Source organism: Drosophila teissieri, chromosome 3R, assembly GCF_016746235.2.
Source record: "Drosophila teissieri strain GT53w chromosome 3R, Prin_Dtei_1.1, whole genome shotgun sequence".
Classification (NCBI taxonomy): Eukaryota; Metazoa; Arthropoda; class Insecta; order Diptera; family Drosophilidae; genus Drosophila; species Drosophila teissieri.
Window position 1 is genome coordinate 26,214,499 of NC_053032.1, and position 18,070 is coordinate 26,232,568.

Below are 18,070 nucleotides of genomic sequence, written 5' to 3' on the forward strand. Positions count from 1 at the left end.
TTCTTTTGACACTTACTAGCTAGCACACAAAATATGTTTTTAGGTACATTTATATAATTTTTCATCTATTTTCATTTACGCAGACATTTAGTTAGTTGTTTACCCATAGATAGAATTTCAAAGTCAAACGAAATGTAGATACGTCGAAAGGAGGGCCAAAGATTTGGATTAGGGGGGTTTAACTGTGTAAATATGTTTTGCTCTCCTGTAAAAGAGTGTGTAGAGTGTATAAGTACATTTAAATATATTTAGTTGCTCAAAATGATCATGTGTTTGGTTTGAGGTATACGCGTAGTGATGAAGACACACACATACATAAATATACAAATATATATCATATGGTATATGGTATATAGTAATATAAAGTCTTTATATATTTATGCTTTTTACTTTTGGTGGTTAGGCGACTGTACATGAAATGTGTGTTCTCAAAATTTGTTTTTTTCCGTATCGTTTTACTTTTAAGCCAAAATCTTGAAATTTCGTTTTCAAATTTCTCTTTTTAAAGCCTAAACACAGATAGATATATTTTTGTAGTTTTTTGATTTATTTTTTTTTTTAACACCGAAACACTTTAATTTTGATTACGTTATTTAAATATGTGTGGAATTTGTTTGAATAAAAATGATTTTGAATTTTTTGGGGTATAATATTTTGTATGATTTAAGTTTTTGAATTTGTCAAATTAAAAATGTAATATCGGGATTTATATTTCTGAAATGGTTTGCTTATTTTTTTGCGTTTTACTCTGCGTTTGCGTTTCATTTGAATTATTATTTTGTGTGCTTTGTCTCGCTTTGCTTACTAATTTATTTAATTTGTAAATGTGAAGGCAGCTTTGTTTATTGATTTCCGTTTTGTATTTTCATCTTTTGAAATCATAAAAAATGTTGAATTTTTGTGGATAATTTTGTTTTGGTTTTTGATTGATGTTTTTCGGTTTGTGTTGGTTTTTTCCTTTTTTGAATTTTGCTATTTCATTGTTTTATTCTTTGTATTGTAGAGTCTTGTATTATTATTGCTTTTGTTTTGTTGGTTGTTGTTATTGATCGGATATTGCTGTTGTTGTTGCTTGCTGTAGTTGTAGTTGTAGTTGTTATGGTCTTTGCTGTAGTTATTGTTGTTGTAGTTGCTGTTGTTGGCTATACTCATTCTGTCTATGTCGAGGACAACTGCCTGGGGTTTTGGCCCTGTTTGAGCTGCGCTTCTGACTGCTCTAGAAATCTAGAAATCTGCGTACGAAAACTATGTGGAACATAAGAGTCTAATCTTATGGAATGTGCGAAAATCGCAGCTCGAGGGCCAAAAACCTGGCCGAAACAGAAGTCGATTAAGTTGTTGGCTTGTAAGTGCTTTACTGATTTCCTGTTGGCTATATATAATTCTGCTATATATGTATACATATATATATTTTCCCATTGGACTGCTGTTTCTGTTCAGTAAAAAATATGCTCAACATAAAAATGCGGTTCGAAACGAAATGCAAAATGAAAATGGTTCTTGGTTTTTGCTCAGTATTTGTTTTGTTTTGTTTTGTTTGTTTTTTTTTGGTCTTAAGGTTTTAGATTTGTTTTTTGTTAGCTTTTAAGAAAGTTTGTACAAGAGAATGCCTATTTGTCGATTGTCAAAACGAAACAAAAATATACATCGTACACTCCGGGGCACGAATGTATGTTTCTTTGCTTGCGGTTTTTCTTTTTGTTATCTTTGTTGTTTATGATCTTCTGTTTGTATTGTTTTTTCCCTATGCAGTTGATTACACATTTAACTAAGAGCTAGCGCACATTTACCACACACACATCGGTCAGCTGGCTGGCTATGTATATACTATATAATTCTATATAGTGATTTGTATGGTACTATCAAAAAACGTGGCTTAATTTGGTGTTCCCCCTCCCCTCCGCCTAGAAGCTGTAGTAGTGGGCGGCCAGCGGTGGCCAGGCGAACGCTGGATTCGCGGCCATCGGCTGCTCCTATAACTGCTCCACCTGCTCCGCCTGGTCCACCTGCTCGGCCTTGATCTGGGCCAGCTTCTCGTGCAGTATGGATGTGGCATGGTGTCCCGGACTGTGGTGTCCAGTGGCCGCCTCCGATTCGCACTTGATGTGACTGCTGCTGCTGCCATTGAGATCCATCATTTTGTGGTTTTGCTGGCCGCCACTTTCGCCGCTCTTCAGGCTGCTGGCATCCGTTTCCGAGTCATCCCGCGACGTCATCCGGCTGCTTCTGCCATTCCCATTGGTCTGACCATTGCCACCGCCGCTCTTGTTCTTGTTGTGCGCCAGATCGCTGTTGTTGTTGTTGATGTGGCTGGCCGAGTGCTCCTCGTCGCTGCTGCCGCCACTGTCGGCGCTCAGCCGCTCCCGCTTGATGTCCGCATAGTTGCCCATGGGGCTGCCCGAACGCTTCACACTCTCCCCGCTGGCACTCGAACAGGTGGCGGCGTAGTCATTGTTCCGATGATTCGTGAACGGCGTCTTCTTCACCAGCAGCTGATCGAGCAGGGCGTGTCCATGACCATGTCCATGCCCGTGGCTATGTCCATTGCCATTGCCATTGCCATTGCTACCGTTGCTGCCATTGCCCGCCGCACTGCCATTGCCCTCGCTCGCCTGCAGCGTCTTCCTAATGATGCCGTCGTACACATTCTCCACCATGTCCTGGGCACTCTTCATCAGGCCGTGATGATTGGTGGCCTGGGGATTTCGCATCGCCTCCGTGATGCGATTGAAGTCCAGGCCGTAGGCATTGCTGGCGTTCGTCTGGGCCCAGAACATGTTCGGTTGAAAGGACAATTGCTGTGGCCCGGCCTCGAAGAGGGGCAGTTTCAGGCCGTTGGGCGTGGCAGCGGCCGCTGCTGCTGCTGCCGCCGCCGCCGCTGCAGCCGCCTGGTTGTTTTGGTTCTTGAGTGCATTGCTCAGCTTGGAGCCACCATGCGGTCCCGCCTTCAGCTTGTCCAGCTGCAGCTTGTTGGCTGGTCCGGTCAGGCCGACGAGATCCGGCTGCGGCTTGGGCTCCCGCTTGCGGGGTCGCATCAGATGACGCTCCTTCACCTTGTACTCCAGCGTGGAATGCGGTACGCCGTAGTAGCTGCCCGCCCGATGAACCGACATCTCACCTCTCTGCACCGCCTTGACCGCCTCCACCAAACTGTCGCGGTCGTAGTTGCGATACTTGCCCCTCTTTGGTCGCGTCCCCTTGCCCAACGCATCCTGGGCGCTCAGCTGCTGCTGCTGCTGCTGCTGCTGGTGGGTCAGGTGGTGAGCCGGATGGTGCTGCTGGGACAGCAGGTTGGGCGAGGCACCAAACCGGGAGGTGTCCGTTCCGCCAATGATCTTGGCCACCGAAATGCTCGGCTTCTTGTAGCCCAGCGAGGTGGAGCCGCCATTGTTGCTGCTGCAATCGCTGGCATTCCCGTTCCTGAGACTCTCCTGGCCACTCTGCTCGTTGATCTGCCGCTGTATGTTGCTGGCCATCATCTTCTGTATGCTGGACGAGGACGAGGGCAGCAAACTGTTGCCGGCGGCGTAACCACCTTGGGCCACGGCCGCGGCCAGCATGGGCGATGCGGAGTGCGGGCTGCGATTGCTGCCGTTCCGGTGGCTGTTGCTGCTGTGATTGCTGTTGTTGCTGATGCTGAGGCTGTTGTTGTTGTTCAGCGGATGGTGGTGGCCACCAGCCAGACCGCCCGGCGACAGGCTGCTGCTGCTGGCCGGACCGCTGACCTTGAAGGACGGAATCTTCAGTATGGGATCCTCGCTGGCATCGTTCGGATCCAGCGAGGAGTTCGTTTCCGGAGTCTCCGATTTGGGCAGGCGATGACGATAGGCGGCGACATGTTGCTGCTGGTGCTGCTGCTGCTGTTGCTGCTGATGGTGTTGCTGATGCTGATGCTGCTGCTGCTGTTGCAGCAACAGCGAGGCATTGCCCATGCTGTTCTCCTGACTGGCGGACAGCAGACTCAGCAGTCCCTCGTTCATCATGCCGCCACTATTGGCCACCAGCAGGCCCTTGATCAAGTCGCCCACCGTTTGCGTTTCATCCAGCTTGGGCATCGCCCCAATGCCTGCAGCCAGCATCAGGGTGCGCAGCAGGACATTGGCATCCAGCGGTATGGAGGGCAGAGCGCCCTGATTGCCACTGGCATTGCCACCGGCCGGATGCCGACCCATTTTCGGCGATCCACGTTCCAGTTCCTCGCCCAGATCGCTGCCATTGTGCTCGGACAGGTGCCTCAGTTTGCGCAGTTGTGCCCTTGCAAACTCCGCCGGATACGCCGGTGTCGACGCATTGCTGTCCACTTCCGCCTCAGCATCATCGTTGGAGTCCTCGAGCTCGTCGCCATCGTGATCCTGCTCCTGGTCCTGGTGTTTCAGCTTGTACAGCCGGTTGTCCAGAATGGAGCGCGGCTCATGGTGCTGGCTAGCGCCCTTTCGGTGATCCAGCTTGTTGGCCACCACGTCCTGCAGCGCCCGGCTCAGATCCTCTTCACTGTACGCCCTTCGTCCAGACGACGTGGGCGTGGCACAGGCTCTGCAAGGGATAGGGGAAAAAAAGTTATAATATATATTATTAAAATATATATATAAATATATAATATAATGATATATAATAAATAAATACTATTATCTTTTCTTAATGCTTATCTATCCACTTGTGGTATTTCGTAATATCTGACTAAAATCAAGTATACGCAAGCTCAGGATGATTGGTTTATTGCAAGTTTGTAAAAGACATATTCTGCTTTACAACCACTCAGGTGTTGCGATAAGATTGCATGTTTCTGTCAATTCATTTCGGATTTCCCCTAAAATATACGACGAGAACACCTTCGACACACAATCACCCAAACTCGCCCGCCGAAAAGTCAGCAAGTCAATCAACTTTTTATCTCCCGGCAATATTTGTCAGTGGCTTCAGGCTTCGAGGGTAATATTTTTTGGCAGCACCATCAAAGAACTTGACAGCCACTTCCCATTTTGGCTTAGTAGAAAGCACTCCTTTTTTTCGGCACTCACACATACACAGTCGCACACACACACACAGACACACATCCTTACTAACACAGAGACACGGGCACTCGAGAGGACTGACAATGAGTGCTTCTTAAATGTCTGCAGCAGGCGAGGAGGAAAAGACGACACTGGTGTCAAAGGCAAAGCCAAGGATGCTATACAATCTTTTCTTCTTCTATTTTTTTTTGTATTCCCCCATTTTGGTGGCCATTCATTTTTTTTCGGGAAAAGACAAAAGATGACAAGTCGGTGGAGTGGAGATCGGTGGGGCCTGGAGTTTGGGACCAAATATGTTTTTGAAGTTCATTAGACGAATGCCAAAAAACACAAAAAACAAAAAAATCACCCGAAAGAAGACATTCTCCAGAAAAGGAAAAAAAGCGTAAACATTTTTCACTTAATACCAGCGCGAGCGTGAGTCCAAGCGCATTTCCTTCTGCTCCCACTAACTCATCAGGAAGCGGCAACTTTTGTTTTCCGACAGCAACAACAAGGGTGCACTGCAAAAAATGTGTGATACATATGCAAGAAAAACCTTTCTATTTGACTTTATAATACTTTTCAACTAATAGGACTAGTCGTGTATGGGCTTTAGAGATTATAGATAGCTAGATGCTAGTTTCATTATGGAAGTTTAAGAACTTCGTTCATCGAAGGATGGAGAAGTATATTTGAATAACCTAATGACTATTTTCCTTAATTTTTGTGAAAATAAAATATTTATTTTGGTTATTATGTTATGAAAAATTATACTTGAAAAACTTTAAAGTATGTTGCAACAATTTTAAGGAAAATACAAATATAATTACATCTTGTATACATAAAAGCATTTCGTTAAATGCTCCCACATGCTGTGCACTATGTACATGAGGTGTTATAAAAGTTTAAATATTTATCAAATTAAAAGAAAGTAAAGTGTATATTTTGGCTTTCCTGAAATCCCTTGGCAAGCTGTAATTTTCTGCGAGTGGCGAAGCTGCACGAAATATTTTTTTTCTTTATGCGCAACCAGAAACGAGACGAGCTCGAGACCCTTTCTTGCCTTCATTTTTTTTTTCGTGGGCGGCTGGGGACATTGCACCGGCAGGGCGGGGGGCGTGGCAGGGGGGGGGGGGTGGCCAAAAAGGGGTGTGCAGGAGGGCGGTGGTAGAACGCACAGCTTCTTTGGCGCCCTTCGCTGAGGGCTTTGGCACAACAGGAGGCGGCCCTGGCAAAAGTTGATGGCAAAGTCATAGGAACTTTTTTTCACTTTTTTTTCCAAAAGCCAGCCCCTCCCTCTGCGCTCTCCGCCCTACGCCCTACGCCCATTTGTTTCGGAGTCCTTGCGCGTCTGGAAAATGTCTGAAAATTGTGCAGACAACACACAAAAAAAATGCAAAAAAAAAAGAACCGGAGAAGAAGAAAAATGCAGGCTAGAGGAAGAACAAGAAAAGCGGCAGCAGGTGGCAGTGAATGTTAAACTGTATGATAGCTGATGGTTTTTTTTTTAATTTTTGGTGAGAGGGGATGGCGGGGAAGGGGGATGGTGGAAAGTGGGCGGGTCAGGGGCGGGTTAAAAGGGGGCGGCTGACCGTAAGTGGATTGGGCTGTGGGCGGTGGCATCATCATTAATGGCGACAGTTTTTCGCATTTTTGCTCATTTTGCATATACAAAATAATTTACCAAAAAAAAAAAAGTCGAAGAGGAAAGGCGAAAAAAATTTGCATAATTGCGCAGAACCAAAAAAAAGGGGGGTGTGGGGGGTTTGGGCGTCGGGATTCCCCCACAAAAAGGCAAAAAGGATGGCGCGCGCGAAAAATAAATGAAAAATGTCATTTCAATGTCGTTGGGATTTTTTCGTTGGTGTCGTTTACCTTTTGGCTGCACTTCAATTGCAATTTGCCATTGCAACAGCCATCGCTGTCGCTGCCGCAGTCGACGTCGCAGTCGCAGCTGCAGTCGACGTCGCTGCTGCTGCAGTTGCAGCTGCATTTGTTGTACAACATGCATGCATTTGTTGCCGCCTTTGTTGTTCTTGCCGTGCTGCACACGCATGTGGAGAGCATTCATTTGCACCCGAAAAAATACAGTAGAAAAAAATCGGGGGATCCCCAAACCCTTTTTGCCATGCACTTTTTTGTTGCCTCTTTTCCGTTGGCGTTGCAATTTTTCTGACATTTTGTTTTAATTTGTGGCAGCGCCAGCAAAAGGGTTGAATTTCTTTTTTTCGTTTTTTGCCAGTGTGTGTGCGTGTGTGCCGCTCTTTTTTTGCGCATTTTTTTGTTGTTGCAATTTTGACGCAACTGAAATGCATTTCTTTCGCCGTTGTTGTTATGCGCATATTGCATTTTTGTCGGTTCATCCCACACCTTTTGTTGGCTCTCGGTCATACGTACATAAGTAAACACACAAAGCACCCGCCCACTTAACACAACCCCTACAAATAATGTTGGTTATAACTTTCGGTTTATTCGGCAGAGAGAGTTCTTTTTTTTTTGCCGGCCTTAACAACAATTATGTATATTTGGCTAGGTAATTGTGAAAACACGTTAATTGCGGTGTGATTCCGAGGCACAGGTCACGCCCATTGTCACGTGAAATTAAGGCGGAAAATAACACGCCGATTTTGGTTTCTTTCATAAATTATATCAACTGAAATGTGTAATTTTAAATCAGAATATCCACGCTACAAAGAAACTCTTGTATTATTTCTTAAATTTCTTTGTGAGTTTCAAGTAGTTTAAAATGTATATGAATAAGTTGCGCTTAGCTATAATTTTTTATAAGTATTTACTTGACTTTTGTGCTGAAGAACCAAACGTTTTTGCTTTGTTTGCTAAAAAGGATTGCGCCAAAAACTATGCCACACTTTTTATTAAAGCCTGAACTACTTTTAAACCTACATAGTTCTGGTTACTAAATGTATACAAATCATAAGTATTTTCCATACGACTCTATAATCCTATTAGGCTATAGATTATTTTGCCACTTTATAGTACATAGTGAACTCAGATTGAATTTTTGGCATTTTCCAGCCGTTTTTAATGCTTTGAGTCTCTCGATTTGGTTGCGTGCTTGGTGGCCGCGAAAAATGTGCCAGGGACGTAGGTGCAAAGGGGGGTGGGGCAATGGAATGTGGGGTTAATGGTTAGAGGGGGAGAGATGGGTGGAGCGAGGAAGGGGTGGCAGGGGGGAGCAGGAAGCCGCTGCCGCTGGCTCCGACGGGCGCACAATGCCGTCAACTGTCCCCCGTTCCAAGCTGGCATTTTTTTGTGCACGAAACGTGTATGTGTGTGTGTGTGTGTGTGTTGACAACGTCGAATGCAATTTTGTTAAAAATGCATTAAGTGCATGTGTGTGTGAGCGTGTGTGTGTGAGTGTGCGGGTATGAATGCAATTGCATGTTTGTTTTTGTTGCCAATGCAGTCCGCCCCACAGCGCCTACACTTGATGCGTGCGCAGCGAACCCACCACCCCCTCCTTTGCAACCCTACACCGCCCACCCCTCTTCCTCCCACACACACACACACACACACTTGTGCATACATCAACCCATACAAGAGCCCAGTCCCAAACACACACACACACACGCACGCAAATACACATTCATTGCAGTTGCATTTTTTCGGAAGATATGCACTCATTTTTTTGCGACGCTGATGTCGACGGCGACGTCGCTGCCGCTGCAGCTGCATTTTTGTATGCACTTACTTCGTTTTTGTTTCTATCCCGCTCACTCACGCATATAACGGCAATCAAGCGGGTTAAAAAAGAGGTTCTAAGGACCTTGTAATACCCTGTTTGGCCAAAACAAATACGTAACTATTCATCAGCTGATTAAATTGGTAGTTGCATACTTGCTAACAAAAGTATAGGGACTCAGAATACCCTGTAACTACTACAGTGGCTTAGTTTTGTATTTGATTTTTACTTAAGTTTCGTTTTTAGAAACAAAAGCAATGCTTGTTTAGATAATATATTTTATTATATGATTAATATATTTTAATGGGTTGATCCTCCGGCTTGTAAAGTCAACTGTGTCAATGGGTGCAGAACAATCGAGCATTCCCCATTTGCAGCACCACGCAACACTTATTGAAATGACAAAAATATGGCAAAAAATGGGTAAATGAGAGTGGCGATGGAAAAGAGCAGGGAAAATAAAATAATGAAACCGAGCGGGATCCATGAAAGCGTTAAAAAATTGCTGCCCTGCAACAATAACAATCGCAATGGCCAGTGCACGCATTAACCTTTTGTTGCTATTGTGGTTGTTGTTGTTGCTCGTTGTTGTTGTTGTACCTTATATATTTCGCTCATTTTTTGCACTTTTTATTGCTGTGTGTATTTTTTGGGGCCAAATGCAGCCAACTGCGCTGCCGACGTCGGCGTCAACGTCAGCGTCAGCGTCGTCACTCTTTGCCAGTTATTACGTTCGCAATCTCTCTCGGGTACGTTTTTTTTCGGTGTTTCGGTGTGTGCGTGGGGAGAATTTTTCGTAAACGAAAAATAATGAATATATACCCAGCGACAATCCCAGCTAACCGCCCCACCCCCTCGTGCGCCCCATGCCCCCATCTATAAACCGCCGAAAGTGCATAGAAAAAAGTAGCAAAGAAGAAAGACCAAAAGTACGAAAAACACTGGCACTCATACACAGAGAGAAAAACTAGACTACCTAACTGGCTTCTAATATAAGGTTTCTGTGTGTTATTTACTATATATTTAACCATATCATTATTTTATTGCCTGTATTTTAATTTGATTTATAAACCTCTTTTTGTGCTGATTGGTCTAAGAATATTGTTATTATAAATACAAAAAATATTGGAAAAATAAAATGTTTTGCTCTTGAATCTACAGTGTTCCATATTGATTTATTTCGAGATTAAATTGATTTGAAATGCACCTCAAGCCACAATTTGATTAATGAAACCTTCTTAATTGAGTAATTATTTTCTAGACTATGTATCTTTTCAGTGCTGACACACACACACACACATTAAAAGACACACACATAGAGAAAGTAAAACGCAGCTTGCAAAAAAAAAGCGATCGATATGATGCACTCATTTTTGTCTGCTGCGCTGGGCGACGTCGGCGTCGCTGCCTCAGCTGCCTCAGCTGCAGCTTCTGCTGTTTCTGCTGCTTCGAGGAGCGACGCCGTCTCATCATCCTCGGCATCGGCAGCCGGAAAAAAATCTGTAATAATAAACGCTTGACGAAAAAAGGAAAAACTCCAAAAATTGCAGCGTCAGTGGCTTTTGTGCTTCAAGTGGTTTGATGGTCTGAGTGGGCGGCTGGCTGGGGGCGAGTGGTTGCTTTCTGGGCTGCTGGGAGATGGGGGGTAGGGGGGGTGGAGGCTGTGGGGGCATGGGTCTCGGTCATCTGCTTGGCCCCCATTGATGAACACTTGGTTCGATCGCTTTCTAATGGCCTCATCACATGACGAGAAGGGCGGGCAACAACTATAAAGCAAACTGGGGGAATCAATAAAGTTCTCAAAAGGTAAATAAATTCACTAAAAAAATATATGTTTCTATTTTCGATTAATTCTAGAAAATGAAACTCAAAAGTGATACCTCATCTAATAACTTGTTGGAAAAATCTCGTAACAGTCTAACGCTTCCTGACTTTTCCTCGTTTGCCTTTCCTTGGTCATATCTGACTTGCCACGTTCCCATCGCTCCTGTTTTGCACATCCTCTAACCCCCTTGTGTATTCATGGGTTTTTGTACATTTTTTTGACACATCCTTCTTGCGTTTTTTGTGTTTTTTTTGTGTGACAATTAAAATAGGTGTACGAGATGGTGCATGGCGACGATGGCGGCTGCTAACAAACACTTGGCCATGCTTTAGACAATAGACGAGGACTCGTGCTTTGCGGCTCAAGTGGCAGCCGCCATCGTTGCCACAGTCGCCGTTGCATCAGCAGGAGCGGCGAGGAGAATGAACCAAACCAGCCCAAACCATAACCATAAGCATAACCATAGCCAGAACCGCAAACAACGAAAAATGCCACCGAAAAAAGTAATGACAAAAATTGCTGGGAAGTGCTGCGAAATTATGCACACGCTCTGTCGTCTGAAGTGCACACCTACACAGCTACACACCTACACACCTACACCTATACACCTAAGCCGAAAGTAATAATAAAAGGTGCTGCTCAACATTTTAGAGTAATTAAAAATATAGCAGGTAGCACAAAAAAACGAAAAAGCGAATTGAAAAAAAAGATTCCGGAGCCGCCGAAGGAGTTAAGATGCAGCCACACAAAACGGAATACATAAATCCAGCATTCTTCTTTCAGCTAACGTATATAATCTTACTCTTTTTTCCTTTTTTATTTTTGGAGATTTCATGCAAATTTATGCAGCCCACCTGCCTTACGCTGGTAATTAAGCGTGGCTGCAACGGGGCGTATGTGTAATTTTCGGCATCGTTTCATAAACCACACTCACTCACTCACTCACACACACGCATGGGCAGTGGTATAATTGCACAATTTTTTTACATAGGCTCACAACAATAAAGCTTCAGCTGCCACAGCATCACCATTTGCGCTTGTGTGTGTGCGAGTGTGGGTGTGTGGGTGTGAGTGGGGTTGCCCCGTTAAGTATGCTACAGTAAGTGCAGTGTCAGAGGCGGCAGGGCAGCGCCCAAAGTGCAATTATCTCATGTATTGTCTGGCACACGATTCGGTGTTTTTTCCGGTTCTTTTCGGTGAACACTATACCCTTCGGTGATTCTAAGGTAATTTAATAATTTTATTAATTTTGTGCAAATAATAGAATATGGTCCAAATCTCACATATTAATTTTAATGGTTTTAAAAATGGTTTTTCTTAAAAAAAAATTATTGAAAATGGTAAAGATAATAAAATAATAATTTTTTAAAAGAGTATTGCACATTCGTTGAGCGCCCAACAAATTGTATAATTTCCACCTTTTTTCTCTTTTGGGTATTACATGAAATTCCTTTTTTTGTATATACTTTGCTGGGGGTTTTTTAATTTTTTTTTTGGCGTTTGCGCAGATTGCCAGATTTATATTGAATACATGCTTATACATAGGTATTTATGTGCTGCAACACCCCCGCCCGCCAAAAGCGGCAGGGGTAACCCCAATTCGGCACTCACCTGACGGACTTCACATCGCCGCTAATCGATGAGTTCGGCGATGGTTTGCTGCTAAGATCGAGCGGTGCATCCGCACTGGGACTGGGTGTATCTTTGAGTGCGGGACTGATTGCGGCGGCAGATACTTCTGAGGTAGTTGGCGTTACCGCACTAGCGATCTGTTGCTGTTGTTGCTGCTGCTGCTGTTGCTGTTGCTGCTGTTGGCTGGCCAGCGAGTTGATCAGATTGAAGTCGGCCAGCAGTGAGAATTGCGCCAGCTGGGCGGCCATCGAGTCCATCGATGTCATTTTGGCTGCCCGCTGGGTCAGCAGCTTGTAGAGTTCGAGGGAGTTGGCGGGTGTTGCCGCTGCTGTTGCTGCTCTTGCACTTGCAGCAGCAATGTGGCGTGCCCTGTTGCCACTGCTTTTGTTGTTGTTGTTGCTGCTGCTGCCGCTGCTGCTGTGGTGGGGCAGTGATGCGCTCGAGTTGCTGTCACTGTCGTGCTGCGTGGACAAAGTCGAGGGTTAATAAAAGTTCAAGGCACTGGGAGAAAATGTCAGCCAAAATGTTAAATTCAAAATAAATAGTCAAAGAGCAAACAAAAGAACTTATTTAAAATGTTACTTTAATCTCTGGATTGCATATTAATTATGAATTATTTAATTAAGTTCAGAAGTATTTAATAAAATATATTCATATAACATACATATATATCCCATAATTGCATTATTAATTTTTTAAGTTCGTATAAATATACATTACAATCAAAATTTGGTTGACATTAAAGGGCTGTATTTTTCCTTAGTGTTACGTGCAGTTTGAGGTATAGTTGACCCACCTGATGAATGTGGCTATTACTAGTGCTACTACTAGTGGCAGTTGCTGCTGACTCGGCCACCAACTCGCCCTGGGCGTTAACCGTTAGCAGGCGACCGTTAACACAGAAGTTGCACTTGGCCGACGGTCTCCAATCGATGGGTTCTGGCGGTGGTGATGGTGTACTGGTGGCACCCGGTGTTGGTGTACGTGATGAATCGTGTGATGTTCGGTTGTTCTCTGCAGTTGGCATAGGATTAGTTATCTTTCCGGCATTTCATAATGCCGTGTACCCACCAGAATCTGCTTCCAGTAGCTGGCTGCCGTTGTGGTGCTGCTCCAGACGGTGGTTCGCTGTCTTACAGTGGTTGGGATTGCTCTGGCTGATCGCCTTGCTGCTGTGGTTGTATTGCGGTGGCTCGTCCTCGGAACCGTCTATTGCTATGGGCTGTTGCTCCTCTAAATTCAAGTGGCTGCTCGTCAGTTGCTCTTGATATTGTTTCCATTGCCTGCGACCCATAAATTCTTCAGCAACGCGTTCTAGGGCTGAAAATGTAAAGAAGATGCATGTTAAAATAGCGCAATGATCTCAAAAAGTTACTTAAAATTAAATTTATCAAAGCAGGGAAGAAATATATAGAAATCTACTGAATACAGGCTCAGCTCTAGTACATTTATTATTCAAAAAAAGTGCCTGAGCAGTTCGAGAATGCTACGCCAGTTGCATGGCTTAATAAACTATAATTTGCCTAGTGGTGGCAATTAATAAACCACTCTTTTTTCTTCTTCAGTTGACCCAAACCCTATTTCTGTGCAGCTCCTGGGAATTTTAGCAGACAGAAATTACTTAATTGAAATGCAATGCCACTAAGTATAGGAGCAAAACTGCATGAAGAAAAAATACTGCAACGAAAAAGAAATGGCATATTGTGACGGTTGCACTATACTTAAAGGGGGGCACACGCTGCGTATGCGTAATTATTGAATACGAAATGTGTGCGAGTGGAAAATTGATAGATTTGTATGTTTGCATTGTGGCATTGTGCATTTCCCGGACCTTCCAGCCGTCTTGGCCAGCCAGAGAGCAGCTCTAATTGCCGCACAAAAGTTATGCAATTTAATGCAAAATGCATTTGGCCACGGAGTGCAAGAATATGTGGTTTTGGAGCCTAACCCCACCACTTGAAGGGGCAGGCATGCGTGGCTCAAAAGCAAAACTTTTGCGCATATGGGAAAAGGCTACGCGTCAACTCACACGAAATGCGAATTAAAGGAGGGCCGGTCGAAGAAAAAATTATTTATATATACAGCAGACCAAAATATATAAAATATACATACAAATATGTATGGTAGACATGGGATATCACCGGCGTTTTGTAGCGTTTTTACTGCCAAAAAAAAAGTGTAGTTAAATAGCCCAGGTTAGACTCCCAACCGGAAGTTGCGAAGAAGGTGCGTGCAGAAATTGCAGCACCCCCATGTCCTTGTCGCTGTCCCCATCGTCCTGGTTGCGCACAAGTGCGTGTGCGTGTGCTCGGTGCGTGCGTTTGGGGAATGGCAACTTGGGGCTGAAGTGGAGCAGCAGCAGAATTGGGGGGAACCATACCCAACTGCTGCTGCTCATTCCGGCGCAAAAGTGGAGCGGCATGTTCAAACTTTTCGCAGTGTAAAAATTGCATTGCTTTCCCAGCTGCAGCGGCAACTGCAGTTTTTTAAGCGCTCAAATAAACAGGGTCGTCGTCGCCATCGTCGTCGTTGTTTTAGCGCTTCGGGGGTTGCGACGTCAACGTTGCACCACCGCCTTCCCCTTCCCGCCACGTTCTTCCCCCCTAACCCCGACTCTCCAAGCGACTTTCCACCTGCCGCACGCACCGAAAAAAGGCGAAAAAAAACGAGGTGAATGCACGCACGGGACGTACAAAACTCAAACTTTAAAATGCAACCAGTCCACAGACACACGCCTGCATTTTGTCGTTAAAAAATGCAGAGTGCACGAAAAGGGATCTGCACGATACGCAAATGCTCTTCAGCCGAAAGGGAACCCTAATGGATTTTAGGTTGATTGTGAAAGCTTTGTAAGTAAAACGTTTTAATACTGATTTATCAGATTAACTATCGTAGTTAAGTTTTTGTTGTTAAATGATTGGTTATTTCAGTCTCAAAAACAAAGGTAGAAGATGTTTAAATTATAGTATGGATATAAACGATATTTACAATAACCTTTTGGTTTTCCCCGCTAATTCCAGAGTGTTTGGCATAAAACCACGACCCACCAATCAATAGATTTGTACCAATTAGCTGGGGCTTATCCACTCCCACCTCGTTCAGTTTCTGTAATTCCTATTCATTACAAACCGAGCTACAAATTGCAGTCGGCCAGCTGCGGACGCAGGGTGCGTGTGCTTTTTAGCGAAGGAAGGCCTACGCACAGGCAAAATGCCAGGGGTTCCTCGGTTCCTCAGCTGGTGCACCCACACACACACATGCATACATAGGGACTTTCGTTGCACGCACGCAATGCACTCACGCACACAGTGTCAGTGTCTGGCGTGTTTTGTCTCTGGCTGCACGAGTGTGCGTTTGTTTTGTGCATGTGGTCGGGGCGACACACATTGCGTATGAAGATGACGACGACGACGACGTCGACGGCCGCAAGGCGGGATTTCAATGCTGTTTTCGGTTTGGGTTTGGGTTTGGGTTATGTTTCAGTTTCTGGCTATGCTTCTGCTTCTGCTTCTGCTAGTGCTCCTGGTCATGGACAGGGGTTTCTGCCGAGTTCTGGGCTCTGGTTCTGGTGGTGCCAGCGCCATCATTGCTGTCTGCCCGCGTTCACATTATGCCAAGCAAGCGGCGCCCGAATGTATGCTAAATAGAATTCTTCGCCAGGCGCGAACTTACAGTGGCACCTCGAGAAGAGGTGACCTTACTTTTAGCCACCTAACTAACTATCATCTGCAATATTCATTTTCTATAAAACTCTTTCTTGTTTAATAAACTTAGTTATAAACTGCAATCTAAACTGCCATTTCAGCTCCTAATTGCTAAGCCCCATGCGTCTGCGTTATGCCAGCGATCACTGTACATAGAAAATGGAATAAAAATGGGTTTATGTCGTTGGTTTAGACGCTGTCGATGGATGGCTGGTATGACCTATGACTGGCTGTGTGCATGTGTGAGTGTTTGAATAGGTGTTTACAGTGTGTGTGTGTGTGTGTGTGCGAGAGAGTTTGCCATTCAAGGCAACGCAACGTGACACGCCGGGTGGCCAGGTGCATGGGAAAGGGGGGGGGGATCGAAGGATCGGGCTTTGGAGCTGCAGTTCGCCTGCCGTCTGCCCATCCTGTCAGTTGGGCTGTCGTCCTGTCTGTCTGTTTGTTTGCTCTGGGGTCGTCGCTGCGGTGCGGTGGCCTAAAAGCTACAACAACGACAACAACAACAACAAGCGACTGGCAAACAAAAACGAAAGTGCGTTTAATCAAAGTTAGCTATTAAAGCCAAATGGCTAAACTAATTGTGAAGCGCCGCAGCGGGGCGTATGATTTATTTGCATTTTGTGTGGCATTTTTTGTTGGTTTTTTTTTGTTGGCCCTGTTGTCGTTGTTGTTGTGAGGGGGTCGGTGGGTACCTTAAACTCACACTAACCGAAAAAATTGAAGCAATTAAACACGGAAACTCATTTACACACACACACACATACGCTTAACGAAATGCAAATGGCATGCGCCATGAGAGAGACAACGCATGAAAAGTGGCAAAAGAAATGGGCAAAACGGCAACGGCAACAGCAACAACAACAACAGCAACCGCTGCAACAACAACGACAAAAAAAAAGAAACGAAAAAATGCAATTATCGATTAATGTACCACATTATATGGCCCATGTACATGTGCACGAGTATGTACGGTGAGGCCTGCAAGTAGATAAGCCCTTATGTACACATGGCACTTATGTACAGGCATCCATAGGTATGCTCGGCCAGAAGTCATTAAAAAAATGTGTGTGTGTTTTTTGTTGTTTTTTTTTATTTCAGCCTCGACGGGCTGGCTCATTGAGTTTTATTCAATTCTCATCCTTACATTTTATTTTCGGTTGGCCACCGTGGCGACGGGGGTGGGGGTGGGGGGGTGTGTGCTGTCAAGTCGTTTACATAAGCAAATTACAGTAATGACAGTACATAATGTAATGTCTCATTGTTGGAGTTGTCATTTGCATTAAAAGATGTATATGAATATGTATCCATAGATTTATATGTAGCTCTTTTTTTTCGAGCCATGTGCTGCATTACCCCTGCCAAGAACACTGCACAACACACAGAAGACAGAAACAACGGCAATTTGACATTTTCCTGCAGTTCGCCCCGTTTCAGTTTTCAGTTTTTCAGCTTTCAGCTTTTTGGCGTAATGCGTGCCGTAATCAAATGTCAAAAGTTACCGCCAGCCTTGGGGGCGCATACGTAATATTACGTATACGCAGTGTAATTTTCGCCCCATAAATTCTGCATTAGTTGTGCCGCAGAAAGGTGTTGGGCACATGGCGCAGTTCACAGATAATTAGATTCTAACCGCACGTGGATAAAGTTTGATTGGCCTATATAATAAAATCCTTGGCGTTATTATTTCTATTGAAAAGTCTATAATTATATTTAGCTAAAGCCGCAAGAAGTTGTAAGCAAAGTGTATACTACAACATCTTTTTATTTATGAGCCCATTTCATATGGCATTTCAATAAAAATAGCATACATAGCATAGCATGTTATAAAAATACTTAAAAATGCTAAAACTCCAACTGCATTACATGCAAACCTTCAGAGTTTGGATATCCCTGCCTTTTAAGCACACACCCAAAAATGATTTTAACGCGAAGTGCACCAAAAATTCTTTAATTAGAAATTCAACATATTGTGGTTATTCTGGCCGCCGCGACACGCCATCGTATTTTGCATAACATTTTGAGTAATGTCTAATGTCAACGTACTCCCATCTATGTTCGGGGGTGGGACCAACTGGTTTTCCTCGCCCAAAAGGCGGGGGAGGAAAAGAAAAGCCAGCTTGCCAGGTTGGCAGCTTTTGCAGCCGGCCGGCGTCACATGTCCTGCCGCAACAACAAATTGGTTGAAGCGGAGCGGCAAGGACAAAAGGGA

The 18,070-nt window shown here is 44.5% G+C and overlaps 1 protein-coding gene across 1 annotated transcript in view; it reads right to left on the reverse strand.

The window, feature by feature from the left end:
* Positions 1-1,023: 1,023 nt before the first annotated feature.
* LOC122620741 (mushroom body large-type Kenyon cell-specific protein 1) overlaps positions 1,024-18,070 on the reverse strand; it is a 60,830-nt gene continuing 43,783 nt past the window's right edge. Inside the window, exons 3-6 of the mRNA XM_043798344.1 lie at positions 13,226-13,474; positions 12,951-13,168; positions 12,134-12,615; positions 1,024-4,533 (exon numbers count right to left, since the gene is read on the reverse strand). Coding sequence (XP_043654279.1) covers positions 1,974-4,533; positions 12,134-12,615; positions 12,951-13,168; positions 13,226-13,474 — 3,509 coding nt within the window. The 3' untranslated portion in view covers positions 1,024-1,973. The remainder of the gene's footprint in view (positions 4,534-12,133; positions 12,616-12,950; positions 13,169-13,225; positions 13,475-18,070) is intronic.